A 23,373-nucleotide genomic window follows, 5' to 3' on the forward strand; every position below is an offset into this window, starting at 1 on the left:
AGACTGTAAGTTCTTTAACAGCTTAGGTACATCTGCTTTCTCTTCTAAAATCCCTTATCTATTTTTTTCCTCTTTTTTTTTTTTTTTTTTTTTTTTTTTTTTTTTTTTTTTTTTTTTTTTTTTTTTTTTTTTTTTTTTTTTTTTTTTTTTTTTTTTTTTTTTTTTTTTTTTTTTTTTTTTTTTTTTTTTTTTTTTGTATATTCCTTATCCTGTAAAGATTCCAAAAGCAATCAGTGTATATAGCTGGCAGGTAGAGTCAGCCAGCCAAGCCACAGCATGCTTCTCTCTTTTTAATTTAAATTTTGTAATTTTTTGCAAGGAGCCAAAACTTCAAACCCACTATGGATTAATTACAAGGCTGGGCACATCAAGCTTTTGCTATGGTAGAACAGAGTTAGAGCTTGCTGCAGTTGATGGAAGTTGTGCACTTCTGCCTGGCAAATAGCAGCCTGTGTCATGGACTCACAGAATGGTTTAGGTCTGCTATTCCACCCCCTCTGCCATGGACATTTTTTTTACTAGATCAAGTTCTTCAAAACCCTTTCGAACTAGACGCTAAAGATTACCAGGGATGGGGCATCTGTCACTTTCCCTGGCCAACCAATCCCAGTATATCTCACCACTCTCACTGTAAAATTTTCTTCCTCATATGCAGTCTAAACCCTACACTCTTTCAGTTCAAAACTTGTCCCTTGTCCTTAGGTCCTGATAAAGTATCTCTCTCTGTCTTTCTTACAAACTGTCATGGAGCCTTCTCGTCTCCAGGCTGAACAGCCCCAGGCCCCTTGGCCTTTTGTCATCAGAGAGGAGCTCCAGCCCCAACTGTTTTGTGACCCTTCTCTGGACCCACTCCAGCAGGGAGGACTCCTGTGCAGGTAAGTACCTTGTCTGACTCAAAAGGGAAGGCTATACTGGTTTGTAATTAGTGAGGGGAAAAGTCAATTTTATGCTTAGGAGAGCACTGTTAATGAATACCCAGGTCTGACTGCCTGCAAAGCCAGTGTGCTGTGGAGCTGGTGGCTGGATGGTTACCCAAGGCCAGACTTGCTGAACCTGCAGAGCCCGTTTGGCCGTGACACCCTTGTTTCCTGTCACAGGGGAGGCTCTGTGTGTGTGTGCATGTGCGCTGAGCACACGCAGAGGGAGGACACCAGCGCCGACAGTGGAAAGCAACTTGTTTGTGCTTAGCTGGCCAGCAAGGTGCTAGACCATGTCAGCATTTCTGCTTCTCAGCTGAGGCAAAGCCTCTGCTGCTTGGCTGTTGGCAAGCCTGGTGGTTGCTCTGCTTCCTGCCTTCCCCATATGGTGGCTTGTTTAAAAATAAGACATTTACAAGGAGCAGAAATTGTAAAAGTAGGCTAACCAGAAAGGGATTTACAGCAAATGCTTGGAAGGAAGCTGGAAAATGTTAGGAGGATCCCATCAGTGGCAGCTACACCTTTACTATGTTGATGTCTTACTACTGCTCTGAGTCATCATCCTTAGGAACTGCACTGAGAGAAGACAGGATCTTCCAACTGCTCTTCCTCTGCCCTGAGGCTATTCCACCCCACATACTCTCAACAGCAAACATGGGCAGTACAACCAGCATTCATTCCTCAGTGGTTCTTATCCAGTATCCCCTGGCACCTGCAGTGGATATGATTGAAAGTGGCAGATGGCAGTTGACAGAGGCTCCAGGAAAAGGCAGCATGATGCCAACACCTGGGTGCGGTGTCCTCATGTCAACCTCCTATTCTGCTGAGCCTTTCCAGGCTCAGATCCTGGAGCTGTCAGGGCTTGTGGGCCATGACATGCTTTGTATTCCCATTTGGAACAAAGCTGCTGCTTCTTTTCCACTTGCAGTCACCTTGTTGCTCAGGTGGTCCCATTTTTTTCTAGCATATGCAGCCCCCGAAGTTTGAAGAGCACTTAAGAAGATCTTGGGGGAAGGCAGGTGGCTGCTTGTGAACAACTGGTCCTGCTTCAAAATACATCAGTGTCATGCCCATGCTGGATATGGAAACAGCAGCAGGGAACAAGGTAAGTCCCATTCTATTCTGTTGGAAGTAAATCATGGTCACTTAAGAAAGCCAGAAGTTATTTTGTTAGTTTTCTCCATGAGGAGTTCAATTCCCAGGGCACACACTCCAATTTCCCTGAAGAAGCTGTTCTGAGATTTGCAGAAACCTTGAATCATCAGAATCAATTACATCAACTTTAATAAACTTCACAATAAAGACTGTTAATCAATTACCACTGTTTTCATCTGCTGTAGGAGTTCTGCAGCTGTTTTTATTTTAAAACAATCCACTATTGAACCAGAATATGCAACTGGAATGAAGCATATTAAATCAAGATGAACATTATGAGTGTAGAACAATCAATCTGTAATTTTACCAGCATGGTGAATTGTCCCTGTTGTCCCAAGCAGTGCTGAGCCTCTACACACAGCACAGATAATCCTCTCACAGCAGTGCTGGGGCTGGGAGTTACTCTGCAGCTGAGGCTGCTGAGGAACACATGCTTCCCTACTTCCTTGGAAGTAGGCAAGTATGGTTTATAACACTGTAATTAAGATTTATTTTTTTGTCTTAAAAACATTTATTTGCAGGATGTTAGCTTTCTTGCTCTAGTTTTCAGCTTCAATAAATCTTCATGATAATAATGCATCATTGTACATAGGGATTTCAATTGCTTTTCTTTAAGCAAAATCAGTTACATTTTAAATACCTCTGGCTTGTTGTTTTTGTTTTGTTTTTATTTGAAAATGTGAAAAAACTGCATTGCAAGGGATTCAAAGCTAATTTCAAAAACTGCATATTACCAGAAATCAATTCTTAAAATGAACAACTTGGTAGTGCAGTTACCGGTGGGGAGGAGAGGAAGAAAAAAAATCCCCTGAAACTACAGTAGTCTTGAGTAAAAGGGATGATCATTCAGAAGTTTTTAGACCTAAAAACATGGTGATGATTCAGAACATCTTTCACTGAACTTCTGCAATGCTCTCAATTGTCCCAATCAAGACAGCAGTTTGTGTGTGGGTTTTTTTGGTGTTCTGTTCGTTGTTGTTGTTTTCCTTTTTTTGTTGTTGTTGTTTTTTTTTTTTTTTTTTGTTTTGTTTTGTTTTTGCTTTTGTTTTTGCTTTGTTTTGTTTGGTTGGTTTTTTTAATCCTGGAAGTCTAGAATCTATGACCTAAAAAACAAACACATTTTTTGAACCTTAAGGAACAGTTAGTTGGCTTTTTTGAAGTCAATACAGTCTCCTCTTTGCTTTTAGCTTAACTGCTTCAGCTACTAAAAAGTGCTGGAGTGGATTGTCCACAAGTGTTTTAGCAACTACAAGACGAATGTAATCCAGAGCAAGTTTAGCAACCACAGACTTGTTTAAAGTTGCAAGAATCTGTTTAATGATTTCAGTGGTAACCCAGCTGGGCTGAAAAGCAGCCTGGCTATCCCTTGAGCACCTAACATTTTTGGCACTGCAGATAATTACAACCTGAGATGAAGAGGATTTCGGGCAAACATTCTCTGTTGTGAGTACAAACTAGCACTCATAAGTGTTAAGTAAGTGCACCCCAGTGTAAACCGTAGTTTTTAACTAACCCAGTTAGTTAATCCCCTTTGTAGATGTCTTATTTACTGCCAGAACTGCAGCCCAAAGTCAGGAGTTCAGCCCCCCCTTAACACTCAAGAAAGTTATACATTGCAGAAAAGGCAGCTTATTGACCAAGGAGCTGCCAGTACTGAACAGTATGAAATATTGTATAAGGACAAAAGTTTTGTCTTTAAAAAGTGTTAAGCATCTACATCAGGTTCTTTGACTTAGTTACCAGCCTCAGTGTTGGGGCCCTGGGTGGGCTGAGTGCAAAGATAAGATCAGACTGTCTTTTCCCATTAGACATGAAAATATACTGCTAAGCATCTGAAGAACTTCTCTGGCCAAAGCTGAAGTACCTTGACACTTCCAGGCTATGGGGTGGGACAATAAACACTATAGTTTTGAACAGAGATGTTTAAAACTTGCTGAGGGTTCAGCCAGATGAACTCTGGTCAGTCCAACACTCCATCCACTGATAGCTTTTTAATGGAGGCATCCATGCACATTAATGCTGCATGGTGAAGCCCTCAAATGATGTTCCACTGCACTCAAGAAGCTGGTCAGTTCAGTGAACTTCTATATTTATACAATTATTTTCAGGTACTCAGTTATCTACTAGACCATGAGGCAAGGATTACCTGAGGGTACAGTTAGCTGGTAGTGAAAAGGTTCACCAATGTAAAAGGAATATCAACCAAATTAAAAAAATTGCCAAATATAATAAATTGTAAAGCAGGTCCTATATAGTACATAGAACTTGTGATCTTAACTGGCTACTGACATATCCTCAAGCTGTCCCAGGGGTTGTTCAGGTTGGACATCAGGAAGAATTTCTTCCCTGAAAGTGTGGTCAGGCATTGGAACAGGCTGCCCAAGTCGGTGATAGAGTCACCATGCCTGGAAGTGTTCAAGAAAAGACTGGATGTGACACTTAGTGCAGTGTTTTGGTTGACATGGTTGTGTTTGGTCGAAGGTTGCACTCGATGATCTTGGAGGACGTTACCAACCTTTGTTATTCTGGGATCCTTTTCCCCTTCTTTTGCTGTGAAAGGAGAGCAGCGAAGCAAAGGGACATGGCCTTGAGTTCAAATTTTCTAACTGTCCTACTGGATTACTATTCAAAAACTAAATGAACTGTAGGTACTGTCTAAAACAAGCATCTTTGGATGCTTGTTATATATCAATTGAATAGCACACCAGCAATCCACTGGGAAATAAAGTTATGGTTTTTTGTCAAAATCATTTTATTAAAGAGTTAATGTCACAACAAGCTCAAAATAACACATGCTTCAGAAATAAACGGAATGAAAAATTCTCAGAACAGAAACATGAATGGTTTGAAGGCATGATAAAGCATCGGTTTGAAGAAACTTCTGCAAACAGGTGCAAATTCTGTTGGTGCAATGGAGAAAAACCTCAGAAAAGAAGCCTCCTGGGCATGACTTCTGTTTATGTAGTGCAGTTTGTCTAATAAGTTAAATCAGAAAGGGCACAATTTCCATGGCTGCACAGACCCAAATTTACTTCTTCGATAATTAGCCCCAGCACAGGTTTTTCACTGTGACTACTAACAAAACAAATTCAGTTGACATCTTAACATAGTAATATATATATTACAGACATGATAGATGTTTGACTCATGCAGCCTCCTCAGTTACATGATTTTGTTTTTAATTTACTCAAGAAACATTATAAAAAAATAGGTTTGCAATTTTTATTTCACTCCAGTGTTAGCTCCGCATCACCCCAGGCAAAGACAGTGTTTTAGCAGATAATCTAATTTGGCAAGAAATCTGCCCAAATTCTTAACCTTATTTTTGTAAATCCACGTAGAAAATAAATGTGAACTCTTTATACAAAACAAGAGCAAATAACTGTACCTATATAAAAGGGGATTCATTCCCTTTAGTTTTATTATCATGGCACATACTTTATAGTTTCACAACAGCATACTAATTTCATTTAGTTTTTTTTTAACTCCAAAATAGTGTTGATGAAGGGAAGAATGTAAGTTACCAGAGGCAGCTGACTCATGCATTAAGCAATTCATGTTCTTTATCAGTTTTCCCAACAGCATCAGGGTTGGATAATGGGTCAAGGTCAGCAAAGAGACTGAACCAAGCAGTCAAGTCTTTAGGATTCTTTGTAGATTCTGGAAAAAAAAGAGAAAAAAAGTAAAAAGAAAAGTACAGGCTTGTCAGCTATCTTAAAACAAAACTGACTGAATGTTTGACTGAGGTCAAACAAATGCCATGCTATTGTTTAATTTATTACTAAGGGCACTACTGACAAGAAAATCGGAATGAGTGATTGCATTTTAAAACACTATCTTTATCAGAATATAGAACTTTAGTAAGAATGAATGTTTCACATCTGTCTGCTGTGTATTTTATATTGCTCCTGCCATGGTAAGTACAAGAACACTTGAATTAAAAATAGAAACGGTCTCACTCTGTCTAGCTTTGTTTCATGAAAGGTATTTGAGTGCACACCTGCATGCCTGCAAAACAGCGAAAGGAGAGCGAAGGCAAATTTTACTTTCAACCTCTCTTACAGGACTACATTCCTGTGCCTAAATCCAGTTCATGTGACTGTTCTATCTCCCCTGTATACAACCACACAAGGTCATTACTCATCTGGAATTAAGTTTTAATGGGAAGGCGTTGGCTGGAGAGAGAAGGGTTACACTTGATAGCCAGTCACAAGTACAATTTCTAGTATTATTTTGATGGATATAAACAAAATGTGAAAAGGGAATATATTCCAGCAGCAGCTGGAATATTGCACCCCTGTGTCCACGCTGACATGTATTTCACAGAGATCTCCTAATTTGCTTTGTTTTTGTGACCCTATGCCCAACATGTATGACATTGATAGTGCAATAAGATGTGCTCTTCCACTCAGAGAAATAATGTCACATGAAAGTTTTCTTTGTCACACAAGGAATTAACAGACAAAATAGGCTCTGCCTGGCATGACGCTCATCTTGGTGTCTGCAAGGCTGGAGTATCTGCCACTTTCATAACCACAGACTTCCAAGTAGCCGAAGGCTGTTCCTTTTGCTAGTGCCAGTCCTGTGGCTGTGTAATTGCACTACTTCCCAAAACAGCTTCCAAAACACCGTAACCCTCTATTTTTTTTTTTTCTTTTTTTTTGAGCTGAAAAATGTCAGGGGAAGGAATACATGTCACCCCTTTCTTCTTGACTGAACATCTTCCATTTTGCTTCTGATCTAATGTGAATGCACAGAATAGGTACAAGATGGCAGTAAGAATTCAATGTGGTCCTGGTTCACTTATCCAGAAAATCCTAGTCAAAGTCAGCAGGGCTTTGTCTCAGTAAATGGCCGAACTATGCACACTTGGCTGAGTTGCAAGAACTGAATTAAGTTTCAAACAGATGATTACTGACATAATGTATGTTTATCAAAAAAAATTGCAATGAGGGCTCTTCAGCCTTATCAGTAGCTTGTATTTTAGCCACAATGCGAAATCCTAGGGCTTCAAAACATTGTTCAGTTTAGACAAAGTGCATGCAGGTGCTATTCTGTGTGAGTCAAAATTAAAGCAGTAAAAAGAAACTGTAGCTTCAGCTCCCTTATTATATAGTAAGTTACTCTTCTGACATGCTACTAGCAGTGAAGCCTGGTAAAAAATATAATGTACATACACACACATATCATACATGTAATCAAGCTGAAGCAGAGTAATTAGGGGCATAAGATTAAGCTGTAGATACTACAAAAATTAATTTTATTATAGCAAAGTAACGGAGAAGACTTGATAGATACAAGAGTCACAGCTAAAAAGGAAAAGTAAGAAACTGAAAAAAATACATGACCATCACCTTTCACAGGTGTTTTGCTGTCATTCACATTCAGGCTGTGTGGTTTCTGTGCTGGCTGTGGTCTTGATGGTGGGCTCACACTGTTAGCTGCCCATCCTAGAATTCAATAATATAGCAGCATTAGCGTGAAGAATTGCTTTGTTAACTCCAACACCCCACTGTCTGGCACCGTCAGACAGTGGAGCAGAATATTACATTTATGGCCATTCGTATCTTTCCTTGTATACAAGAAATCAGCAGTCAGATGCTGCAGATGAGCAACATCCTTAACAACAGGGTATCTATGGATCAGTTTCATCATCTCCGGATTCAGGCAACTGTACTCTTTTCAAACCTTTAACCTGGCTAAAAGACATTTTTTGTTTCTTTTACTGAATCACAGTTAATACTCATTCACAGCAAAGCCAGTTCAGTAATAAGTCACACACAGCTGTAGGGAGAAGAATATCACTTACATGTGGGTGAAAATAACCTACATAATCAATATTTTTTCCACCTTTCTTTACTTTTACTGTTCCAAAGACTTTCAATTCATCCACTGTTCCAGACAAAACCTTATTCTGAGACCCTAGATTTTTTAATTTTTAAATAATTCTGAAAAAAAAAATTATAGTAAAACACTGAAGAATTAAATTCAAGATTAATTACTTCAAGTTAACTTAAAACTACACTTTAATGAAGTATTTTTTTTGTTCTTTATTTGAAAGGATCTTTTACAGGAAAGAGATTAACTATTTGGGAAAAAGTGAAACTGAGTATTCACAATTTTTTGTTCTTACATGCATATTTTATAGCCACAAAAGAGTAATGATAAATACAGTTAATGAGGCCAGATGAGCAGGCTGGAAAAATGACTAGGGGTGGCATACTGTGGAAAGACATTAGGAAAAAGAAAGCAATTTTTGTCCTTGGCTTAAGATATTTAAATTCTTATCCTTTATTACATTTAGAAGACTGGAGGCTGTATTTATAATTTAATTAATATCTCTTTTAAGTTTGGCCTGGTCAATTACCCACCCCTCTCAGAGACCTGGTATATCTAATTTGGAAGTGTCACAAACAGGATTGCTCATCTGTGCACACAGTTAGCATTTCCTTATTCAGTTTCTTTTTTTCTACAAGTTTATGCTTTCATATCCTTTTTTACTCTTTTTGTCCTTCCTGCCCTTAGTTTCTGCTCTTTTGGGACCCCTGTCAGATATTGGCACCCAGTGTCCTGTCAGTGACTGCAACAGCCACGTAAGTCACATCATTCCTTCCTCTCTCTAACAGATTATTCTCACCACTCTCCGATCTTACCTTGACTATGAAAGGTTTGAAGCCCAAGCTGTGCTATTAAAAAGAGTCAAGAAGAGCATTTCTATAAAATCAGATGAAATAGGAAGGAAATTTAAAGCCACAACAACTCTCTGTATCTCTAAGGAAACTAACCAAAAACTTCTTAAAAATCTGCATGCAGAATGCTCACGTGTATTTGTTCTAGACAAAGGTGATAAAGGCTTGTGAGCCAGCCAGAATTTTTATTAAATGCTTTCACAAATTTCACAAATTATATCTTTAGCAAGCTTTGCCTCTCAAAAACAAACCACAGCCTATCAATTTGAAAGCAGTTGTTGGCCCTAAGCCTGTTTTGGTTTGCCTGTTCACAGGATGGCTTTGTTACATGACTAGACAAAAGGTTATTGCGAGACAGCAAGGAAACCAAACAGCTTGCTTTTCAGCTAGCGTCTTCACAAACATTACCACAGTGAAATTTAGAAATAGAAATGGTGAGCTGTACATGTGCTTACCAACCAGAATTTATGCACATGTAGAGAAGATAAAGAGGAGCCCTTCATGGTATAAGTAAGTAAGTAAACAAGGTCATAAACATCATGAAAAAAGAAAGTCAGTGCTCTCTCTGAAAAAGCAGAAAGGCAACCAAACTACAAAACTGTATCTGGAGGAGAACCTAAAAGATTTGTTGGGAGCACACTTTGTTTCTATTGCATATATATATATATATATATATATATATATATATATATACACACACATACATTTATATGTATTTTAAACCAGTACCTGGTGGCCCCATAGCAATTCAAAGTCCCATTGTGCTAGATCCTGCCTATAAATACAGCCAGAGAAAACTCTGAGCTGGGAATTCCTGACCGTAACAGTTTATAACCTGCATAGCATTGTGCCTGTTTTACAGATTAAGATCTGAGGCAGAGAGAAAACAAAGCCCCAAAGATTTATGAGCATGCTTAACATAAAATAAGTAAGTAATCCCACTGAAGTTAATAGAAAAGTTAATGTGCTTAAAGTTAAGCATGTGAGTTTTAAGAATCTTTATGGTCTTAAGGCCAAATTCACACAGGAAGTATGCAACATCGAGGCTACAGTGTAGCACTTCACACTTAATAATTATTAAGTAATCCTACCACATAGGGGAAAAAAAGTTTAGGAGGTATATCACAAGCCCTCAGTAAAAATATAATCCCTATATTCTAATATTTCCTACTTGTATGTCTGGATGTGCTTATACATCAGTTAGTATTTTGTTAAAAAAATAAAAATCTCTGTTCCCATATTTATTGATAAGGTCAAATTATGAAAGAGACGTTGTGAAGTGAAATGAAATGTAATTTAAGATTAAAGCTGAGTTTTCACCAGATATAAAATGCACCAAATTTCACCTTCTGTTAAAAAATAAGAAACAAAGAACTTAAAAGGAAAAATAGCTTATGAAAGTTAGTTAAAATAATGCATTTTACTCAGCAAATTAAGTCAGCTGGGAACATGCTGATTGTCACATACAATCACTCAACTTATTAGCCCTGACTTTTCAAATGCCAGTACATCAATTACCACGATCTTCTGCCAAAGCCTTGGAAATCCATTGGAATACACCAACATATTTTGCTCTTCCAATACAGATTTCTTCGTATTTTTAATTCAAAAATATTTTGGGATACCATGTTGACTGGACTGGATTTTCCATTTCTTGTATTCCTTGAATGCAACATAACCGAGTTCTGATTTTGCAGCCAATGCCAGTGCCTTGTGCAAATGAGAGCTAACAGCTGCCTCAGAAAGGATACCCAATCCTGCTTGCTATTTATCCCTCAAAAATATTTTTCCTACAAAAACGTATTTACATTTAAAAATGTAAAATACATTTAAAACTATGTAAAGCTGTGGAAAAACCCCCCATCTCATAATAATTCTCTTGCTATTTTCAGTAACTTGCTTAAAATCATGTATCCTGTCATAAAAAGTACATCTAAAACTTTGCATCTTTACAAATGTCATTCCCCTATTTTCCAACTAAGTGCTGAAGTCAGTGAACCCAATCTTGCTCTAGGGGTGCTGGTGTTAAGTGTATTAATTATGAAGTAAATTTGACTTTATTATTTTTGCCAAAATGTCACAGGTCATTTTACATCATGTATGATTCTGCCAGTTGCATGGGTTCCAAGAAGAAGTCATCAGGATAGAGTCAGCCTGCTATCCTTTCCTATATCACTCTTCCCCAAGTGAAATCTAAACGACCTGGGACAAAGCCCAAACAGTCAAGGTCCTCCTCCAGCTTGCAAAGCCCTAGGAGAAATCTAGCCAGACTGTGGGAAGGATGAAGGTAGTTGCTGTTGGCCAGTTATCACCAGCCTATCCTTCCTGTCTCCCTTCCTCAAGGCCAAAGCAGCAGCAGCAGGAAAGCTCTGCCCTAGTTCCCCTCTTTCTTTCTCCCCCAGCAGCAGCAGCTTGGAAAAGCCAAGAGAATCAACTGCATAGAAGAAAGAGGAGAGAAAGAGTTGCATCAGTAAACAGACTGCAAGAGGAATCCACCTGTACGTTTGCTAAGATGAGACAACCCATTCTACCTTACCCTTATCTGTACGTGCAACACATAGGATGCTTTGGAGAAAAAAAATGAATGTGTGCAATTGTTTTTCACTATGTTGTTTAAAAACACTATCCCCAGACAAAATGCAGTAATTATTTTTAGTTCCCTGGTCCCTTAACAGAGAAAGCAGTTGTGATTTAAATAGTAGAACCCACTGAAACAGATTTTCTGTTTCAGGGAAAAAGATATCTCAAAGACCCACAGAACATTTCAGGAAGCTCAATGAAAACATTCAAGACAGTAATCTTTAGGTTTTAGGTACTTCATACTTCACACATACTAACAGGACTAGATGAGCTCTCACCATGTAAGGATGACTGCAAATCATTCATGTTTTGGTCTAGCAGCTGTGAGGGCAAGTAGCCTGATGGTGCTGGTACCACAGATGATGAAGTGTTCTCCCCATCTCTAGCTGAAGAGTTCGTGGTGAGATCAGCAACCTGTCCAAACACAGCTGTCCACTCTTTGCTGAATTCTCCCTCATCCAGGGAGGAAGCATTGAGGATCTCATTCAGTAATACCATGTCATCCTTATCAGCAGGTTCTGGCTCCAAGGACCTCACGAACTGTTCCTTTGAAGCTGTCTCAGAACAAGAGATTCAAGAGAAATAATTTTTTAGACAAAGAAGGAACTTCTTAAAAAATAACCAATCTAGGTTTTGTACGTTAAGTGAGATGGAATATTTTTGCATGAATATTTGTTTTCTCTTTTAGACCCAATTCTCTTGGACATCTGGGTTTGTACCTTATGCAACAAATAATTCCTTGGTTATCTTAGATAACCTCACTGCTATTAAGACTCACTTCTCATTAAAAATAATACTACAAGTATGCCTAAAAATCTGTTAAACACACCAACATCATTACATAGTCTAATATTTAAATAATTGGAGAAGACTACTTTTACGATGCTTCTTGAAACATTATGTAAAACTCCCAAAAAAATCAGATTGGAATAAACTGAAAAAAAAGTAAGAGTTGGGGACTATTCCAGAATTTTGTAAGAACATATTGAAGATCACCTTTATGACCTTCTGACCAATGCTTGAATTATTGGGGTATTTCCCAACGAAAAAAGGTTACTTTAATGCACAGTTAGATTTCTACACTATTCAAACCTGTAGTAATTTTTTTTCTTCTCATAAGCTGCTGAGAAATAACTGGGGCCCACACTTTCCTTCTGATTCCCTGTGCTAGTTTTTCCAGTACCAGAACTGCAGCTGAAGAAGCTCTTAGATCACTTGAGCCATTACTCCTTAAAAAAAAAATTTCCTCTTTTAGAAATGTCAAATAGTTATACAAAATACACAAAACTGGTAACCAGGACCATAATCCTTTTCCAATATATTTGGAATGTTAAAGAACTGTCATGGAACCCCAAGTGTTATTTTACTTGGAAACATTTGGAGCTCCACTGTGGGAGTCTGCAGTTCACAAAAATGGTGGTTAACAAGGCTGATAATGTTACGTTACTGAAATCCACATCAGTTTATCTTAATTATGCCTGTTTCAAACTTGTGGTAAGGCACAGAAGCAACTTCATGTTTCCAAAGTTGGGGTAGATCAGCTGAGCTCTCCAAGTTGCATACAACTCACAAAGATGCTTTTTAACCCTTTTGGGTTGGGATAAAAGCTTGACAGTAGCAAAGTGGTTGCAACAGGCCATTTTACCGAAATGCAACAGCATTCTCAGCAAAGTTTCCTTTTAATAGCTGTAGTAATTTATCATTAAATGGTTGAAGTTGAGTCAGAGGAGGAAAAAAAGTGTAAAACTGTGTTTTAAAATAGACTCATGCGTCAGCACACACACCTACGTACTAAGAAACAGATAAAAAAACAATAAAAGGATTTTATTAATTACTGAAGTCAGTTGTGAGATTCAGCTCCTTTCTAATTCACATTTTTATATACATCTCTACTCCCTGATAGGGCCTAAAAATTAGAAATAGAAACATTACAAACACATCAGTTCTCCTGATGTTCCCACTAGACTGTAACTAAAATACCATTGAAAACGATTTATTCTCCTGAATTTTCAGGCTGTTTTCCCATCTTCAGATAAACAGCAAAGAATATTAATGTTGTCCAAGTATCTACAACTCCCCCAAGTTATTCAGCAGGTGAGGCAGAGGTGTAAATCCTCCCATAGGGGAAACACACCTGCTATTTCAAAGGCACTTAAGAACTCTGATCTCTGTGGGGCACCATCATCTCAAAGCTGCTTTCAGGAAGCTCCTTCGTGAACTTGGAAGGCCTGCAAGGGGAGATGCAAGGGGAGCAGCACTTGTAACAGATCCGCTTAGACACACCGCCAACACCGCACCTAACCACAAGTGCCCCAGAGCGGAACAGTTGCAGCAGCAGAGCTCAGAGCAAAGCCCTGCCCTGCCGGGGTAACCACTGCAGGAGTCCCGTTCCTACTGGAGGAGAAAGTACAGCACAGAGCTTCACTTCTGAAGAGCAGTTAGGTCCTGCTGCAGTGTGTAATGACCACCAGAAATCTGAGGAGTGGCACATTTCTTGGCTCAGCAGTCTTTCTGATGTTCCTGTGAGGACTGTGCACTCGCAGCAGGGGAGGGCAGGGTGGTGTTTACGCTCAGGCTAACTCGGGTAAGCAGCAGCAAGTTCTACCCTTGTTTGCAATAAAGGTTATCTAGAAACCAGTCTTGCTTACTGAGATATTACTTATGTGGTATTTCTGCTAGATTACTACCATGATATGGACTTTCTCACTTCACCCATAAATCTTCTATTACCTCTTTTCCTGTTTCTCTGTTTTCACTGCCCATTTTTCGGACAAAATCTTTAATTCTGTCTGCACATGCTGCCCCTAACCTTATAAATGTCCATGAAAAAAAATCCAAAACTTCCAATAAACCACTGAAAGAACAATGTCACTACATTCTTTTTCTAGTTTTGAACAAGCCTCTAGCAACGCTCCTATTCCTTCGCAAACATGCCTCATTTTGTGCATATCAAAAAAGAAAAAAAAGTGAAGAGTAATTAAAAAAAAAATTACAACAGTACTTGATTGGAAACACAGGATAAAGACTTCCTTCTGAAACACACATGAAAGTGTACCTCTAACCATACTGGTTCACTTAAAATAGTACAATATTCAATAGCCTGAAGCTAGCTAGTGTGTAAAATTAGGGCAAATGGCTGATATTTTAAAAGTGCCATAGCCATCCTTAGCTGATGCAGACACTACACAACAGTTTTTGTATCGAGTTAATTATTTAACTAAAGAAAGAAGAGCTAAACTTGTATGAGCAATAATTACATGCATTTTCTGTACCTCTACTAAGAAGGCCCAACAAGGAATGGAACTGAGTAAGAAGAAAACCATAAAAAAAAAGCCGCTCTCAGAAAAGCACTGACCTTTTTCATTAACCACAGAAAATAAGTCATTGCCACCTTATCTATCCACAGATTAGGGCTGCTTCTGCACAGACAGCTGAGGAACAATCCCTGTTTCTGCCTTTGTGGGTGATTCCCCACATGGATAATTTTCCCCCAGTGCAAGAGAATGCCTGTGGCAAATCCAAAGTCAAGGTGTTTGCAAATGTCCTTACCTACCATGAAGGCAGAGTCTTAAACACAATTAGGCTCTCAGTCTGACTAACTAAACCACACAAAGGGATTTTTTTCTTTGCTTCATTTGCTTTTTGAGTTGCCTCAGTTGTTTTCATTGTTGAAGTTTTTTTTACTCATTCTTCTGAGATATATGAGTGAAAAGCAAATGAAAAATTATAGGCAATATTCTGACTTCCCATGAAAACTCAATAGAAAATTTTACCCAGATCTTTCATATGTTATGTGGTAAAACAGCACATTCCCTTGAGCTGTCATGGAAGCATAAGGACAGCACAATGGATTTAATTCACTCTCTGGTTGGAAGAAGTCACCAGTTCTTACATGGTTTTAAGAGGACTAAATAATTTGTTTCTGATATGTACATTTCTAACAAAAAATTCTTGTGGTTACTAGCGTATTCCCAGGAGTTGTAGTTCAACAACTAAAGAACCAAAAAGAAAAGTTTGTGAAATGTTATAGAAGGGGTAAGTTTTACAGTGGAACCCACTTCAGTGGGGCAAACAGGATATACTCCAGTCTACCTGATCTTGAATCAGCCAGTACAAAGCATTTTATCCTCAGTAACGTTTACTTCATATTATGACATCAGGAATGGTGCCTCTGCTGAGTTTCCTCTACCACTATCTAAATACTGTCGTAGAATAATTTCATTCAAACTTTCAGAGTGTGAAAACACTTAAGAACTAAGATTAAAGCTACACTTGGTGACTATGATGGAAAAGCAGATGAAACAGACATGCACAATTATTTCATACCATTTTCTTGAGGTTGCAGGTCTAATAAGTCATCTATGGCACCTAAAATTAAAAAAAAAAACAAAGAATAAAAAAAAATTAAAAGCAACACAGGAAGATCGACAGCACACTGACAATCAGTATGTATACATCAAAAAGTAGTTTTCTTAAGTTTTTTCACCTGAGTTCTGCTTTTGGTTATAATTTCCTTGTAACATGGAGATGACATCCTTGCCATCGTCAGCTGTAATCAAGATCCATAAACATGTCAAACTGCACTTTGCAGGAGACGATGCTTATAAACAACGTCACTATAAGATCAACATGCAAGGTTGTTGGTGTTCATGTTTTAAATGAGTCATGTTTGAGAGAACCCTGGACACAATAGATGAAAGAGTCAAGATACAAGCATTTTGAAGAAGTAAAGTAAATTTCTGACTAATAACCTGAGGGGGATCTTCCTTTGAATCCCTGCCTGCCACCCTAGATCCTCTCCAGCCTGAGTGCACCCTACTGAGGCAACTGCAAGAATCAGACAAGTCTCTCCTGTCCTCCAGAATCAGAGACATTTCTTTTAGAAGCTTGTACTTAGACAGGCCAGGAGGGAGCACAGATGTGCTGGGACCTTGTCACTCTCTAAATACTGCCTTCCTTGGCAGTATGTTCTTCTTCTTAACACCAACCCTGCGAATAGGGAAAAGGAATCTTCCCACAAAGTACCCCAGGTCAGTATATAAGTAACAACATCTCCTCTGCAGGAAAATAAATAGGTTAAGACCAATGGGAGGGAAAATGTATACCTGAGGGTTATAGGCTATCAGAGGTGACAAAACACCACTACCTTAAATTCTCAGCAAGTTTCTTGGATGAGACATGAAGTCAAAACAATCAACTAGATTCTGTCTATCAGTGAAGAGAAAGACCTCCCTTAGGTGATTAATCCCACTTAATACATGTAGCAAAACAGAAGGGATGAGTTACCTGCTGAACATGCCTTTCTCCCACCATTAACCCTTGGGGAAATTTAGCTCCTAGACAACTAAGTTTGTAGCTCTAAAGGCAAAGGAAAGGTTTGGTCACAGTATTGCCAGATCTGGAAGGCCCATCTGCTGGAAGCCTCACACAAGAGGCTGGAAAGGGGAAATAAAACTCTCTACAGGGGAATAAAAATTGAATCCCAAACCCTTTCAAGAGAAATGCTAAAAACTTCCAAGAGAAACTTCAAGGTGTGTTCAGAACTAAAGGAAACAGAACAGCTTGCTGTTTATATAATTTTATTTTTATAAGGCTTTGTTAGGACAGAAATGTGCTATCAGAAATAGAATCAGCTGTTCATTTAAGAACCCATGATCACATCTGATTGCACTCTCTATATAGATACAGATAGGAGAGGCATAAACACATATGAATAAATATACATGATGCTTTCATAAAAGGACAATGCACGGAGCTAAAGGGGGAAAAAGACAATCCTAGACTGACTGGCAGAGGGGAAAACAAAATCAGAAAGAGAAATTCATGACAGGTGGGATATGGATGGCCGCAATTCTGTAATGAAAAAGGTACAGCTGTGCTGGAAGCCTGCCTTAGTCAAGCGGTAAACAGCATGGACACAATCTTGAAGACATCCATAGTATATTAAGACAAAATGCAGAGAAAATTATAAAAAATGCAAGTTATGAGGTAGAAGTTATTGGTGAGGAAAACTAAGAAGCAGCATGGCTCCCTCACTGGAGGCACTATATCCGTACGACTTTTGAACATGAAGGGTAGTTTAAGGAAAAAAAAAATCTTAGCAATGGCATAGACCTGCTAGTGTATGGAGATGGAAAAATTTAGCAGAGCAGTTAAAAGTATTTCAAAATGCTTCAGTTCCTTTTAGGGGTGATGGAGAAAGAGACAGAACACAGTATTTATATTATGGTGAAATATTTTACAGTCCATAAGTAACTGAGATTCTAGAAAACATCTGCTGAGAAAATATAAGTCAGATTTTGTACCCAAGAATATTAAAATATTTTGTCAAAGATACATCTGATCTGATTAATTGTGAAATGGATGAAACAAAACACTGGAAATGTCCTAATATTGTGTCATTACTGCAAAAAAAACCCATCCAAACAACAAAAATAATTAAAGAGGGTGACTCAAATAATTGTAGGTAACTCTGGGCTGGTAGCTCACCATTACTCCTGGTTAAAACACTAACAGAATGCCATTCAGTATAGGATTCAGCAAAAGAACATGAGCATAATAAATGCTCCTATAATAATTTACTGCTGTTTTTATGGAAAGCAGATCTAGTTAAAAAAACACACACAACTAATTTATTTCTTTGATAAAACTGTGAGCTATTTTTCAGTAAAGATATTTGTTTAGAAACAACTTGACTTTGCATTGCAGAGCCTTCCAGCTAAAAGTTAGCACCATGTAACATGTATAACGAACATACTGAACGGATTAGGAATGTGACAACTAACAGATGTCAAAAACACATTGTTAGAAGAAATAATTGCAAAGTAGAAGTGTTTCTAGTTTAGATCTGCAAGGCTTAGTGTTTTATCCATTGCTATTCAATGGCTTTAGCAGTCATCTGGAAGTAAATACAAAATCACTCTTGAAAAAAATGTGCAAACAACTAACAGACTATTAGAGGTGATCAGTCAGGCCAGTCAATCAGTTTCTGTAGTCAGAGCTGGGAGAATTTAATACCACCAACTTGTAAGTTATATCTCTAGGCATAAGGAATATAAGCCATGTTGTAGAAAGGATAAATGAGTCCTGGAAAGCTGTGACCAAAAGGAACTGAGTCTTGATAAACAACAAATTCAGATATGAGTTTTAAACTTGATGCTGCTGCAAAATGAGATATCCTTCTTGGATCTAGAAATAGGAATGTGATTTTACCTTCTAAAAACATGACAGGTGAGAACAATATCAGAAATTTCTTGTACAGTTATATATTTGAAAAGGGATTTGTAAAGTGGAATGGAAACCAAAACTACAAAAATAAAGCAGATGTCTTCAAGACATCAACATTGTGGGTTCCTTCCAACTTGGCATATTCTGTGATATGGCTAGCCTGTTGAAATAAAGATTTGAGAGGAGTCTTGATTTGCATGTAGTATCTTTTAAGTATCTTTATGGAGGGTAAAATATGACATATTAAAATTATTCTCCATTAATTTAGTAGAGAAAGATATATTAAAAGCCATGAATTGTTTAGGCTGGAGAAACCTGTAGGGGTGATCTTATCCAAGCGTCGCAGCTATGAAGTCATTTTGCCTTGAAGATCTCCAAGCGTGAAGATTCTACTTTTCCCAGCACTTCACTACCCTCACTGTAAGCACTTATGATGTAGTCAAAATTTCCCTTCCTGTCACTTGTGCCCACTGCCACCCATTCTTTCACTATGCACCTCCAGATGGAGCCTAGCTGTGTTACTGTGTAATAAACAACCCATAAGGTCATTGGCAGCAGCTGAATATGACTTTGCCTGGCTTTTGGGCAGAAGTTCCACTGAATTCATCAAGATTTTCACAGAGTACATGTTTAATCACTGGAACAAATTAGTGAGCTTAGTGGCACACTTCCCTTGCCTCAACATCTACTAACCTGCAGAACACTTTCTTGAAGAGTATGTGCCCAAGGTAAGAATCAGGCTTTGGAAGACAAGGTATTTGACCTATCTGAGAGTGACTTCGTGAAATGCATTGGGATGTAACATGTAAGAGATTAGTTTTAACAGATCTTCCTGGCCTTAAGTTTATGTGTTTGTAGGGATTTGCTGGGTGAAACTGATATGGGAAATAAACAAAACAACACCCCCCCCCCACGTTTTACAGCACTTATGATAACATGAAAAAAATACCTGAATAGTTTGATTCCTTGGTATGGCTCTCCTCTTCTAATGAAATCAACCTTAATTTGAAGGAATAAGAAAAAAGATTGAGAAATTAATTCTAAAGCTCTAGAATAATAATAAAATTTTCTCTTTTAGGTCATACTGCTACAGAATCCTATCAGTTATAACAGATGGACTCTTGCATTTGCTGTATATGCTGGTCTGCTGTTACCTTTTATTGTTTCATTGGTAGAAGTCTGTTGGAAGGGGAAATTAGATTGGAAGACCAACTATCAAAATCTATCATACTTCTATATTTAATATAACTAAATCTGTAGTGAAAAGTATAGTACATTCTGCTTTTCCACATTTGGCCTTTCATAGCTATCATGGAGATACAACTGCTCCCCCTCCCTCCCCCCTCACCTCAAAAAAAAAAAAAAGCAACCAAAAAGAAACCCAACCAGTTTACCCTTCTCTTTTTAACAGCAAGTAATTAAAAATCAACAGTCAGGTGAGTTTTGTCCCATGTCAGCAGATTTCTAAAGGAACATATCAGCAGTGTTGATGACATACACTCTCAACAGCAAAAAAATCCCCGTGGTTTACATCCAATTCTTATACAAAAGTAATCTCTTCAATGAAGAATATCTACTTTCTAACTGCTATTACTTTGTGTAAAGCCATTCAAGGAGCTGGGAATGAAGCAGCCACAAGGCTGATATGGTGCTGAAAAGGACTGTGTAGGCACATTCCTCCTATCTCTAGCAGCAGGACAGAAGGAGACATCTCCCAAGCTCTTGAGATTAGGCTTGTGGTAGAGGAAAGTCAGATTCAGGCCACATTCTATTATAATGAATGTTTACTGTGAATAGAAAGTTTACAGGGACTTTAAAAGCTTTGTTTTGTGTAATTCTTCTAGAATCCTAGATGTTTATTTATGATTTTAGACAGCAAAATGGTGACCTTTTTTTCCTCCCAGTTTTATGACACACAAGGTAAAAGATAATCCAAAAATCCATAAATAAAAACAATCGCAACCATAACATGGCATATGATGCATTTGCTGGGAGGTGTCAATGCACATATCTTGCATAAATCACGCATTCATTCTAGAACTTTATATTCAACACTGAGGAAAACAGTTATTTATTACATAAATCTCACATGAGATGCAACAGATTTAAAGAAGTGCTGTGGAGACAACCACCTGCCAAATGGTACTTGGTCAAGTCCTTTCTAATCTGAATAACATAAAATCTGACCAATTTATAAACTGGTTGGTGGTTCTGAATCTAAATCAGAAAGAGGACTGAAAACCCGAACTCTTTCAAAATCCATTATTATAAATAGCTGAGCAAAATCCACTAATCAGTCAAGCTGTTCTCTGCTTTTTGACAACTGATCCTTTGCTAAGTACTTCATTTAAGCAAGGACAGTCAAAACAACAGGTGGCAGCAGGATTATATCAACACTGCATCTCCTGGCAACTGAATCCTGATGGTCAGGTAGGGGAGAGATCGCATCTCGTTCTCCCCTTCTCCTCTCCCCATAGCAGTCCATTCATAAGTCTCTCTCACCTCAGAGTTACAGGTAACTCAAACCTTGACAGCACCAGCTCACTCAGATGTACTTTAAACTAAGTACCTACTGCTTCATTGGATTACTAACTGATGGTGTATACATTACAAAAACTAATTGCTGCTCAGAGCAATCAGTAATCTATATCCTATCCCCAGGAGAAAGGAGATACTGCTGAAAGGTGAAATGCAAAGCTCATATATCTTCTCCCATGTATAGCTGTTTATCATTTCTTTTAATAAAGAAAAAAATGAAGCAAAAGCTGAAAAAACTTATAAGAAGGCTAGGAAAGATGAAAAACACATAAGAGTTTAATGGGTCTTTAAAGATCTTAATTTCACCATAAAGTTAATTAGTTTTCACACATTACAACATTTCAGGAATTCTTGCATTGAGGTAACTAGTAGGATTAGACTAGCTGTGTCTTTATGTCTACTTCCAATTTTATTTTAGAATTATTTATAATTCTACTTATATTTCTACTTACTTTTGGTGACTTTAACAACCAGGAAGAAGATTATAACCAAAAACTTATTATTATTTTAATATATAGGACATGTGACTTACTGACTCTGCTGATCTTCCACTGAATTGGTGCTTTCAATCTGCTGGTCCTCCTTTTCTGCTTTTTCTGTTAGTTTATTGACAGGATCTTGCAAGCTCTAGACCATAACCATAATATAAACAAAGAGAAGAAAACAAACTAGAATCAGGGAAGCAAAAGTGTGCCATTTAAGGCCAAATCAGATTATAAAAGCAACAGAAATTAGCAAGAATGGTTTTGAGCTATATCTGACTCAATGAAGCAAAATTAAAGTGGTGAGGTGACACTTGTCACTTCTAAATTCATGTTCTGTTTCCAATATTTCTCAGTAAATATTTGCAATATTTTTAAGTCAACCCATCTATACTATGCACAAAGCAGGCACCAACAGCATGCTTATTTGCTGTTTTGGGGTTTGGCCTTTTTTTTCCTCCTTGTTCTTGTGTTTTGTTGTTCTTTTGTTTGTTTGGTTGGTTGTTTTTGGTTGTGTTTAAATATGAGAAAAAAATAATTCTATACATCTGTTTGTTCATCATATACTGCTTCTTTTCTTATTTATTCTCTGTTTTTCCTCCACAACTATTCACACGAACTTGGCTATTACAGTGTAGTTGGAAGATATTACTTGTATCCTGAATCTGAAAACAAGGGTTAAAATCTTGGAAGATTAGTCTGATAGAAGCCAGGTGTGGTATTATGAAACCCTACTGTCCTTCTGCAATCTGAAAGACTGTGCTACAAGACAACGATGTGAGGTTTCATGGTCACCATTTTTATAACCAAAATTTGAACAAGTGAACAGGCCAACACATAAAGCACTACAGACTAACCCTTTGAAGTGATAAATATACTACCAGTTACCCCTGTTATGCATTAATTAGGACTTCTGTATGAAAAATTGAAAAAACACAGTAATTAAGTAATAGCTGATGTTAGCAATGTGAATATTTGTCTCTATCAAATGGTTTTGCTCTGAAGGTGAAAAAATTTCCCCCTTTCCAAAGAAGCCCAACTCAGTTTCTGAAAAATGAAACCATCTTTCATGTGAATAGTCCCAACCATTTGTAATTAAATTTATTTATGTCACACTGATGGTCAAAGTAGTGCCTCTCACCCCAGCTTCTCCTGCCTCCCAAAAAGCTAAGAGTAAAACAAAGAAGTGACTTCTTGTGCAAAACATAGCAAACACAAAATGTTTCACCTGGAAATTGAACAAAATGATATCATGTTTCATGAGAACTGTAAAACAAAGAAAAAAATGTGGCCTAATCTGTTGAATAACAGAGTGCCCAGGCCATCTGTCACAATAAAAGTATTCCCAGACATGTTGCAGGTCTTGTGTGCACTGTCCAGTTAACCAGGACAGAGTAGTCCCCAGAAAGGGCATTCCAGTTTCTGCTTGGGTCAATACTTGCCTGTATGAGGAAATCTACACTTCAGCATTTTAGAAACCAAACTTATGGATGTATCCCACACTGAAGTTGCTTTTTTTCCCCCCTTTCATTAAGCTAATTCTACCTGGAACTGGTGATTAATTTGTTATAAGCACCCTTACCATGCAGACATAATAGTCAAAAGAAGAGGGATCATAAAGCAGCAATAATAAAGAGAGGCATTAAAAAAGTTTACCTTATTCTGTGATTGCCACTTTTTTTTTGACACTGTGACAAATGTTAACCAGAATCACATGCAAGTCAATTTCTTGGATTCTGAATAAGGACATTATACAGCTCAGGTAGATCACCTATGAATGAATGT

General features: G+C 37.8%; 1 protein-coding gene across 5 annotated transcripts in view; it reads right to left on the reverse strand.

The window, feature by feature from the left end:
- Nucleotides 1-4,803: 4,803 nt before the first annotated feature.
- The window catches only part of ICA1 (islet cell autoantigen 1), a 68,346-nt gene continuing 49,776 nt past the window's right edge, over nt 4,804-23,373 (reverse strand). For all 5 annotated transcript variants that reach the window (XM_027911027.1, XM_027911004.1, XM_027911019.1 and 2 more), the window contains 6 exons: nt 21,639-21,733; nt 19,518-19,567; nt 15,668-15,709; nt 11,620-11,895; nt 7,427-7,522; nt 4,804-5,732 (listed from right to left, as the gene is read on the reverse strand). In XM_027911027.1, the coding sequence (XP_027766828.1) occupies nt 5,611-5,732; nt 7,427-7,522; nt 11,620-11,895; nt 15,668-15,709; nt 19,518-19,567; nt 21,639-21,733 (681 nt within the window). In that variant the 3' untranslated portion in view covers nt 4,804-5,610. The remainder of the gene's footprint in view (nt 5,733-7,426; nt 7,523-11,619; nt 11,896-15,667; nt 15,710-19,517; nt 19,568-21,638; nt 21,734-23,373) is intronic.

Source organism: Empidonax traillii, unplaced genomic scaffold (genome assembly GCF_003031625.1).
Source record: "Empidonax traillii isolate 1590-97213 ecotype Southwest subspecies unplaced genomic scaffold, ASM303162v1 scaffold30:size3273891, whole genome shotgun sequence".
In the NCBI taxonomy this organism is placed as follows: Eukaryota; Metazoa; Chordata; class Aves; order Passeriformes; family Tyrannidae; genus Empidonax; species Empidonax traillii.